The sequence below is a fragment of the Olea europaea genome, chromosome 3, assembly GCF_002742605.1.
Source record: "Olea europaea var. sylvestris chromosome 3, O_europaea_v1, whole genome shotgun sequence".
Taxonomy (NCBI): Eukaryota; Viridiplantae; Streptophyta; class Magnoliopsida; order Lamiales; family Oleaceae; genus Olea; species Olea europaea.
Window position 1 is genome coordinate 17,333,271 of NC_036239.1, and position 11,885 is coordinate 17,345,155.

The 11,885-nt window shown below is 33.2% G+C and overlaps 1 protein-coding gene across 1 annotated transcript; it reads right to left on the minus strand.

Annotated features, from left to right (window-relative positions):
* Nucleotides 1–5: 5 nt before the first annotated feature.
* On the minus strand, nucleotides 6–5,986 carry LOC111379181 (2-C-methyl-D-erythritol 4-phosphate cytidylyltransferase, chloroplastic-like). Its single transcript, XM_023002525.1, is given in 7 exon segments — nucleotides 6–77; nucleotides 259–301; nucleotides 1,651–1,760; nucleotides 1,866–1,934; nucleotides 2,163–2,231; nucleotides 2,880–2,957; nucleotides 5,684–5,986. Coding segments are annotated over 7 exon segments (744 nt in total).
* Between the last annotated feature and the right edge of the window lie 5,899 nt (nucleotides 5,987–11,885).

An 11,885-nucleotide genomic window follows, 5' to 3' on the forward strand; every position in this document is an offset into this window, starting at 1 on the left:
GTGATTTAATGGGCTGAAACTGCAGAGACAGGATTCAACATTCTTTCGGCAAGTAACAAATCATCAGGGGTTGTAACCTGTAAGTTGTGCAGTAGTATAAGTACATTAATTTCTGCTACACACTGAAGCAAATATGTCTTTCAGGTCATTGAATATTATTCTATATTAAGGTCTTAGATTCTTGTTATCTTATATATAAATTATGAAGGAAAAGAAGATCTAAGAAAATTCAGATGATTCATAAAATTATTTCACTACCTTGATGTTGGTATAGGATCCTTCAGTAATATATACAGGATATCAATAATTCACAGATTTTTATGGATAGCAGATTATTTATATTCGTTATATTTTATAGTTATTGAACTAGAATAAAGAACAAAGAATTTTATGATCTAATCATATTTTAGTTAAAATTGTTACTAGTTTTCAAGATATTTTAAAGTTTTAATAGAGCAAAAATTTTCGGAAATATGCGTAAATGAGAAAAGTTTACTTATTTGCAAATTAATCACTCACTAGCTTTAAGCTCATATATTTTTTCACTTTTTTTTTTATCAGACAGATAGAGGCCGAATTGAGCAGCTTTAGAGCCTGTCGAACCATCGAATTGAACCACGCGTCATAGGTGTATGACATCCTTTATTAGATTATATATTATGTGTTATTTTGAGATATGTGTAGCTTAAATCAGAAAAGTTCATATGGGCTCATTAGATATTTGACATCTTTAGTATATTTGAGGATTGTTGATTGTAAAGCAAGTAAATATTAATTTGACAGCATTTTATTTGAATAGTTTGTATTTTGGTGGATCGGTGTACCCTAAATTATATTATACCCTGCAGAACCAAGGGAATCATTCAGAAAATTAAAATAAATAAATTTATATCTTGAACCCCATTTTTTTTTTCCAACGGGCATTAATCACATAAAGACAAATTAATTTGTTTACGTTTTCAAACATTCTAGGATATTATACCATTTGGAAGTTGGAACCATGTTGCAACATTTTGGCTATCATGACATGTTTGCCCAAGAGAATGTTAAATTTACATTTTGTAACAAAGTTTTTTATTGCCAAATATGTTTGGATGGGCTACTCTTTTCTCGATTATAGGTTAAAAAAACTTATTTATTTTCATAGTGAAGTAGAGGGGTAACTTATTTTTCACTTTGACTAAGAAAAAGGTATTCATGTGCTAGGAATGATCTAACGGGCACAAGGTATATTTTATGTTAAGCATAGATGAAGTGTCATATAAATTTATTGGTGAATTTGAATTAAGTCGTCGGTGCTTAACATAAGATAAGTACTGGTGTTTATTAGATTATTTCTGATTTATATGCTTACTTTTATGCTTAAAAATACTTACGAGTAAATAAGCTTAACAAACATATGCACATAATCGTCATACGTGCAGTATTAAAACATTGCAACACTCGGATTGGACATTCATTTAGTTTTCTTTTCGAGTCTCAAAAATTGTAATTCACTTCCATTAAGAATAATCATTTATATGAACTACTGATGCTGAGAAAGTGATTTAAGTGAAGGTTAAAAGTTCAAAGAATCACTTGGCATTCCTAAGCATTTACATCCTTGGTGCAAAAGTAGTATATTTGGTGTTCCTACATTATCACAAAGTTTTAACATGCTGTCAACTTATACATAATATAAAGAAGAATTATCCACCGAGAATGAAGAATCGTCTGTTAACAAGTTCAAAGCCTTTCTTGAGCAAGTCGGGCTTGATAACCTCCACAAATAGCGACAGCTCGATGGTTTTACAAATCTCTCAATAAATTCAGCGAAATAAACTTCTGCATATATTCGACGAAGTTGAGATGCTAAATTTAGAAACCAGAGGGGTTTGCATTTCCCAGAGCATTTTACTGTTAAGAGTTTTCACTACAAAAGATTCACTATCTGCCTGAAATAAAGATATCATACTCGTGAGTACAAATAAATATACAGTGATGTCTCCAAGTTATATGAGAAATGAGAGCGATAATAAGGAAACCCAGGACTGACAAGAGTCATACGTTATTGGAAGTGTATAATCATGGTTCTAATGGAAAACTTTAAAATCATACAGATAAAATGGCAGATTTCCAGTTTCATTTAGTATAGACCATAGAGGCAGAAAATAAATGTGGACCTCTTTGATTGTAGCTTTGGCAGGAACACCTAGGACAGCTGCCCCAATAAGCCAACCATCCTTTAGAACCTGGTAAAGAACCAAAAGAGTGAGTGAACACGTTTTTCCTACTAAAAATTATATGCACCAAGAAATAATAGTGAAGGTAGGTTAGAGCAGTATATTTGGCTAAACTTAAAAAGCAAAAGTTACTTGGCATGCGTTTCGATAGAATTATAAATAGACAGAAATGAGTGGTGGATAATTGAATTGTTCTTGTGAGTTCATTGAAATGTGTGGTTGAAAATGAAGTTGATCATTTATAAATATAAATTATAAATTAGCCAAACGGAGGCTTAACTTTTTTTTTTCCCCACACATTTGAATAAGTTGCTTTTCTCTTACTTTTGAGTAAAAAGTTACTCTTCCCTTACTATCAAAATAAGTAACTCTTGTTTTCATTTTTGACCAATAACAAAAATTATATAATTTTACACTTATTTCCTTATAGTAAGCATTTTAAGCTTATCCAAAGATGCTCTAAATGAAGCACATTTTACATTGAATGACAACCCAAAGCAATAGAAAATGGGGACAACTCATAGAACTGTTTGCAATTGTTAGAGAAAGTCTTATCTAATTTTTTTTTTAATTTTTTATTTTCAGTAAATATAGGATCAATGCCAAAAAAATAAGTCACAAGGAAGAAAATGATACAAATTAAGCTGATGTGCAAACCTTGGCTACATCACCAGCAAATACCAGAGGTTTTGCAGAATCATGAATGCAGATGAGTTCAGAATTTGAATCGATTGCCTGATGCACAAAAACATCTTTTATAATCAAAGGAATATAACCATCACACATTACAATAAGACACACTTGAACAATGCACTAAGTCTTAGTCCCAATAAATTCGTAGGTAGACTACATGAATCTTTTTTGTCATTCCATTGTGTCAGTTGTCACATCTGTTAAGTCCAAATTGTAATCGACAATTTTCTAAGTCAAAATCAGGTCCTAGTATTCTATTAGGAGTTTAATTAGTTATAATCAAAGTCAAAATAGTTAAGAATTGACAGTATAAGTCTTGAAGGATTCAAATGTCAAGATGTTCAAGAAAATCATATATGATCAATGGAATGCAAGTAAATGTCTAAAGGGTGCAGAGAGCTGCATAAGTTATGCTTTAAATTCTTAGTCACAACTTGCAACACATTTTTCACATAAAAAAACATTCAAATTCGGAGAATGTTATTTCTAGAAGAATTGTATCCCTTTGACTCTATTTTCCAACGCATTTTTAATCATTTCAATCCGATACCGAAAGATAAAGCTACAATGAAAATACTGATAATTGCTCAGTTGCCGCTCGTCTAGCACTAGCCTAGAGCTCGAACGATAGCTTGACATCCGGAATTCTGTTTTGCTTCAAACACTAATTTTTCAATTCCTCTTATATGCATATCATTCTCTATGAACATTCCGAAGTGTGATGAATCATAATTATTCCATTGAGATCATTCATTTGAAAATTCAAATTACTTTCATTGATTTCAAGATTAAACCACCATATTATTTGATTCATAGAATCATCCGAGCTTAGATTTGGTGATTGAGCTATAAACATTCACATCCAACCACATATCAAAACAAAGAAGATCGTTGATCAATCACCAAAACCTACCTTCGCCGATTAGCCTTTACAGTTATTATAATTTTGAGAAGAAGTGCTAGGAGTTTTGGCGTTACGGAACGAAGTTACATTGAAAGAACGAAGAATTCTTCATTGACTAATTCCCAAGAAATGATTAAAAGTGACTTGTTACTTTTTTAATTGTTTATTTCTGCATGTCGGGTCTAAATAAATAAATCAATCGGCTAATTAGAACTTTCAACATCACATCACAATAAGACATTCATTTGATTTAAGAAAATAGTTCTGCTATGTGTACCGAAAAAGTGCTATCAAAATTGCTATAGATATCACTTGGTGATTTTCCATTGGAAAATGTTAAAAAATAAAAAATTGACCCAACAGAAAATGACCAACATCTGTAACAATTCTGTCGACAATTTCCTTACTGTTAAGAAATTGCATTTATTGTTTTAATAAAAGAAAAGTATTTTACAGGCTAATCTAGATGTTAGAACTTGTCAAAATAACATTTATAGAAAGTAGCAACTGACATACTATTTTAACAAGTTTATGGCATGCAGATATGGTTGATGTTATGAAATTCGTCGTCTCCTACGGTGGTACATTCGTCAATATTGATGTCGAGTGCAAGTGGTTAGGCAACCGAACAATATCAATTGTTGTCCGACATGATATTGAATATGAAAAGTTTGTACATAAATTATTTGAGAAGCTCAATATTGACTGACTGCAGTTTCAGATTCAACTAAAATTTAAAGTTCCAAGCATGAACGTACCCCCTGTTGATGTAACCGACAATGAGGCTTTGCAATGATACATTTTTGTTCACACACAAGCAGCTTTGTGTGTAATTGCAGATGAATATAATGCTGGAGAGCAAGAATTGCATGTTAGGGATGGCACGTCCTTTCCAATAGAAGATGCACGCGACGCAGTTAGTGTGTGCAAACTACAAGAGCCAGAAATGATTCATAACGCGGGTACAGGTTTAGGTAAAGGGAATTTCTATATTGAAAATACAATTCAATCGATCAATCAAGAGGAAATTTACGAGAATCAGATATTCTTTACCAAGAAACAACTGCACACAAGGCTTTCACTAAATGCTTTGATAGAGAAGTTTCATTTCAAGATTAAAAAGTCTAATCCTAGATCTTTTACTCTGTGTTGTGTCGACACCACATGCCATTGGTTACTGCGAGCCTCAAAGATAAAAAGTACAAACTTCTTTAAGATTCGAAGGTACATACCTGAGCACACATATTCTTTGGACGTTCAATGGAATGCACAAATTCATGCTACGAGTGCACTGATTGAGCATCACATTACCAGACAATTGGCCGATGGAAACTAACCATACGTTCCCGCGGGCATTGTCGGGGATATACAACGTGAGTTCGGTGTACGAATTAGCTACAGTAAAGCGTGATAGGGGTAAAGAGAAGGGACTTCTAATTCTTCATGGTTCACCTGAAGAGAGTTATCAAGAATTGCCTTTATACTATCACATCTTAACTGAGAGAAACCCAAGAATCGTCACACACATTGAGCCCGACCCCAATAACAGGTTATTGTACTTTTGCTTAGCATTCAGGTCGAGCATACGTGGTTTCGAGAGCACATGAGGTCGGGACTTTGTGTTGACGGGAGTCACTTGAAGAGTCAGTATAAGGGAACACTACTAATAGCTGCAGTGTAAGATGTCAACATGCAAATATATCCTATTACATGGGGTGTTGTCGATAAGGAAATAAATGTATCAAGGTATTGGTTCTTCATGATGTTGAAAGATATTGTCGATAATTCAAATAAGTTAGTGTTTGTATCCGACAAGAAGAACAACATTAAGCGAGCAATTACGATACTTTTCTCGCTTTCGTACCACATTGCCTGCATATGGCATATCGAGAAAAATCTCATTGTTAGGTATAGCAGTCGAAACGTCATATTCATTTTCAAAAGTACAGCACTCGTATATCGCGTATCGAAATTCCAGCAAATGATGAGATTTGGACCATTCGGCTAGTAGTTGCATCTTATTTGGAATGTGCTGGTCCATCCACTGGTCACAGGCAAATTTTGTTGGTAATCGGTACAATGTCATAACTAATAATATTGCAGAGTCATTGATTTCAGTTCTCAGGCGACAATGAAGTTTCTCTATAACCTCGTTTGTCCAACACATTACGACATTGATGCAACAATGGTTCTTCGAGCGGAGAAACGTATCTACCAACTGTCATATTACCCTAATATAAAAAATGGAGGGAAAATTGAAAGAATCTTTTGATGTCGATGCAACCTTGACAGTACGAAATTTGGATGAACTCGTATTAGATGTTGGCATAGGTGCAGAAATGTGTACTGTCAACCTTGTAGGTAAGACATGTTCATGTCAAGAGTTTCAGATGTGACAAATTTCATGTGTATAAGCGTGCTCAAAAGGTATATCACGTACGACTTGTGCTCCCGTTACTACACCACGGAGTGTTGGCAAGTTTCATACACCGAACTTCTTTACCCCATTGGAATGAAGTCAGATTGGGTTGTTCTGGATGCTATTAGTTCCATCAACATTTTGCCTCCAAATATATGTATAGTACCAGGTTGCCCTCCTACCCAACGTAGAAGGTCAAGAACTGAATGGTCTACCAACATCCAAAAATGTGGTGGTTGCGGACACAACAGACAAACATGTAGGAACCCGACACGGAGAAGTAACACGTGTACTTGAATTACCAGTGTATTTTGTGTATGAAATCATCTGCTAACATGGATTATCCATGTGTTCAGTAGACTTTTGTACATTTCATGCTTTCTATCATTTTCTTTCTAAATGTAATCGGTAGGGTTTGATTTTGTGTATGAAATGATTCATTAACATGTATTATCTATGTGTTCAATAGATTTATGAGCATTACATGCTTTCTATCATTTTGTTTCCAAAATGTAATTGGTACGGTTCAATTTAATTATCATGTCATTTCATGAAGACAAAAGTCAATAACTGCTTCAGTATTGTAATTTTCTTCGTTATTATATATACAACTTGGTAATGGATACAAAAGGAAGCCATGCATGACTCATTTTCTTAGATCACTGGCCATACTAAATAGTTGTCACAACAAAAGCAGAAAACCACTATGTGCATGTTCGAGATCATTGCACATACAAATTGGTCGTTACCACAAAAATTATCCATTATCCATATACTTATACATATGTTGTCGGATATGCTTAGACATTTTAGATATACGATCGAAACTTCTACATGTCCTTCAAAACCAACAAAGAGGACATAAAATTGTCATTGTCATCGTTGTCGTCGAAGCTTATCACTATCACGTCATCACTTCTGACTGGAAGCCAGAAATTATCGTCCACCAAGGCTTGGTCTGCTTTTGATGGGACCTCCATTGGTACATTATCACGATCGATGTTATGATCACCATCTCTAACTTCTAGCGGCTCAATTTTATCGATTAGATTAGGGAACGGAATGGGGTGAAGGCAAACCCTACGACGGCGGTTCATTACTTGAGGAATATATGGAACAACGACATTGATTTTTTCATCGTCTTCCGAGTTGATGATGATGGGGTTGGCCGCTGAAGAGCAGGTAAGGATACGTTCATGACAACATCAATACGTGGAGTCCATTCGGTTGATGAAGACATATTTACCGGAAGAACTTGTTCACGTTAATATTTTGTTTAAAGAACCATACTTGCATATTGAAGCCAATTCTATTATTTTATAGTGGACACTGAGGTGTGTATTACTGCATTAAAAGCCCTCACATCAACTCCACCTGCTTGTATTTACATTTGATTGACATGCTGTGTCCCCATAATATCTTCTGCTTGTCTATCAGTCAATCTTAGCCTCCATTTGGCCCATTTTCGTTCCATTGTTAATACTTCGAATAGTATTTATTGGAAAATGTGTAGTCTAAAAGTAGAAAAATGTTGAACGAAAAAGGAAAATAAATGCAATTCATGACATTTCATGTCGTTCCAACACTTCAAAAGTTGTTATCGACATTTGTAATCCGATCACTGGACACTTGAACTTATATTAGACACTGCGTTAACATTTGTACCGAAACAGGAAACGGGACATTTCTCGACATTTCTCGACATTTCATACATTTCTTGACATTTGTCGTGTAATTCTTGACATTACATGCTTGCATATCTTAACACTTGACATTACATTTGTCTAGAATGACAGTACAAGCATAAGAAACACATAAATATAGGAACAAACAACTGTTCATGGACACCGATTGTGAAATATAATCAACGGTCACATAATCAAAGTACAACTAGCTACTACAACTTTTTCACTATTGGGGATGAAGAAAGTATTTGTTATGACAAAGATCTAACGCAATCTTTCGTCTGTATAGTGACATTCTGTTTGATGAAACCGATTCTATTGGATGCTCTAAAATGAAGCATTCTATATTTTTGAGTACAAACATACGCAATTTGGTCTGTACAAGAAATGGTGTTATGCTAGTCTAAATTAGTACATACGATAGTAAATAACAAGAGTTGAAATACTCACCCATTGTTCGCACATGGTAGCTAAGGTATAATCTCATGCTTCATTCGTTCATTTCTATGTTTATTTATATCTTGGCAGGCGGAAAGGGGTGAACACTATAATAATCCTTGAACTATATTGCATGTTACTTTTGCATGTGCCTTGATTGCATCTAGTGTATGAACATTATTGTTGCAGTCGTATATCTGAAATTTTCATTTAGGAATATTGACCAGAAAAAGATAACATTCATTGCCTGGATATGAGTTTGGAATTAATAAATACTTGCACCCTATCCACGGACAACCACCTACAAGCAATCTACCATTGACGTAGTCTTGTAGACGAGTTCCATCTGGTTCACCTCTCTGATTTCTCATTCAAAAGTCTAATTGCCACCTCATTTGATGAGAACACTCCTCTTCAAATTGAAAGTCCAAAATTGCATATTGTTTATTGACGAGAGTACAACCTTCATTCATACGACACCACAATAACTTCAGCTCCAACTCAATATGCTAATGAAATAAATACATATAACATATATTAGACATATTAACTATGAAATCAAATTGATTGTCATTGCTAACCTTCACTAATCGCAATATTCAGATCTTTCGTTGAATCCATTAAAGTTTTTAACATGTCTCTTCCATAGACATTGCCACTGCCATTGTCCATATATACACTGCATAACATATTTTAAATCACTGTCGAATAAATCAACTGAGAATTTTTGACATTGATATAATAATGTTTAGCATTCAGATTAGTAAGAATGAGTTAAATTTGTTACCTAAATTAATTTATCGATATCCAATCTCTAATTTTTTTGTACTTTTTCATGTCGTAGTCTTCTAAAGGACAACTTGTGGATGACGAAAACTGTATTTCCTTTTCTTTTCCCTTTCTCTTCTCCACCTTTCAACACTTTCAATTTGTTGAGACGTTGACATCTCTTATTGTTGATCAGTAGGATTTGGACTTGCATGGGGATGAACATCTTACTGCATGGAACCTATAATGACTTCCATGTTGGATTCCTAGTTAGATAATCTGTTTAGCATATTCTCATTCTTTTTGTCAATGTAAGATATCACAAAACATAAACTGGTATCAACATAAGACCGCATGTGATCTTGTTGCTGTTGGAATAATTCTTCTTGCCTCTGGAGAATTGCTTGATAATGGGCTTCTTGTTTTTGTGATTCTTGGGCAATCTGAGTGCTAAACAAACTTGATAGAGAATTATCCATGTAAGAATGCAAACCAGATTGCATGTCATTTTGCAACGATTTGTTATGTTGTTTGAACAGCTACTTTTGATTTTCAAAGATCGCATGGTCTGGGGCTCTTGATTCTTCAACAAATTATGCCTTCAAGTTGTCACATAGATCGGACACATCTGATATCGTATGCTGCATGTACATACCCAACATTTCTTCCATTCGATCTTCAGTTATATATCTGGAGGCACCAGAAGCAGACCAGGCCCAACTTCAGTTGAAGTTCTTGATGTACCACGACTAGTCATTTCTTGTACACGGATGTTATCCAGTATTGGTTGTGCTACATTATCTAATTCTCCATTGACAATGGTATCTAATATACTATGTTCATTGTCAGGTCGCATTGAAAGAGTTGTGCACCACGGTATTTGTAATTCTTCTTTCGTAGGCTACATCACTGCAATGACTTCGATATATAATCATAATAAACTATTGGAATCAATCTATTGAATTTAACTTTTTAATAATTAAATGCAAATATCATTCTACATTGAAAAGAAAATTTTTTTACCTCTTCAGTATCCAAAAATTCCTTAACATTCGATTCCTTGAGTATTGTATTAGGCTTTCACTTGTACATTCATAGACTCCGTGCCGTTTTGTATCTACGGCTTCCAAACTTTTGTCCAATATGTGGAAATGCTTCATACATCAAATATTGCAACATAATTAAAGATAAATATGTGAAAATAATTTATTTTTTGTACAAAGAAATTATACATAATATATTAATAATTAGAATAGGAACAAAATACCTGAAATGCATACCGCATACATACATTCTGTTTGTTGTTTCTGTTGCATCCTTCGTATTATTTTCAATTGTGATTCTTTTAATGAATTTAACAAAATGAAATATGTTTTACGCCCATGGATACGTAAGGAACTCATCAAGATGTTCAACCATGCCCAGAGTTCTATAATTAATTTGTCTTGCAGTCGGTTTCAACACACACTCCACCAACATAACTAATCCCAGCATAAATTAATCTTCTCCGTATTCACACATGTGGAAAGTTTCAAAAAGCATTCTATTGCTAATTCTTTTTTGCGCCATTGAAGTATTGATTTATTATAATAAATATCTATGGATTGTTCATGACAAAGTAGTCCAGTAATGAGACAAAATTCTTGCATGCTAAATCTAACAACATGGTCATCTAACTGGAGGAAATATAGTTTAATAGCCTAAATAGAAGGAGAATTTTCCAAATTAGTCTAAGAAATAAAAACATTTGAAAACTAGTCTCCAAACAATCAATTTTCCAAAAATACCCTTAACAGAGAAATTGCAACCAAAGCCACTACAATGTCTAAAAACCTTCAAATAAGTCCTCAAAGAAATATAGATCAAAATTCTTTAATAAATTTAGATCCAAATATTATACAAAATTTTATTGACCTAAAAAATGCTACAAAAAATGAATTAACCTATTTGGAAGAAGATCTGAAAGACTTCTTTATAGAATATTTAGACCCAAAATTAAAAAATAAAGATGATTCCATAGATAATGAAGCAATCAAAATGGAAAAAGACATATATAAATTAATTCTTAATTTAAGAAGGAGAATTGAAAAATTAAACATAATTATTCAAGAAAAAGTATTAATAAAAAATGGTGAATTTTATAAATTCTATTGTGATATTTTAAATACTTATGAAGAATCTAATTGGCTCAAAAATATTAACCCCTCCGCTGCACACTCCGACGAAATGGTATCAGAGCCATGTTACGAACCAAAAATTATGATGAATATAATAGATGAAGAAAATATAATAGAAGAATTTTTGAAAAAAGTTGAAAAACATAAAAAATCAAGTTATCCTTATTTACCTAAGAATACCACAAATGAAAATTTTGGGGATATACATAAAAGATTAGAGAATTTAGAACATAATCTACAAATAGGAAATGCCCTCTTAGATAAAAACCTTAGAGGAAAAGATAGGATTATAATTAATCCACCCCAAGATTTTAGAATAACACAAAAAGAAAATAATAAAGGGAAAAAACATGAGGAAAAACAATACATGATTACAGATGTAGAAGAAATAGAACAAAAATTCTTAGAATCTACAGGTGAAGAGTACGAAGAATATAAAAAACAGTTAGAAGAATTAACTGAAAAAATGGAAAATATAAAAACCCTTAGAATTTATGCTTCAAGTCATGATATAAATGATATAGAACCAATTGAATATTTTGGAGATTTAAGTAGTGAATGCAGTAGTATTTATGAATT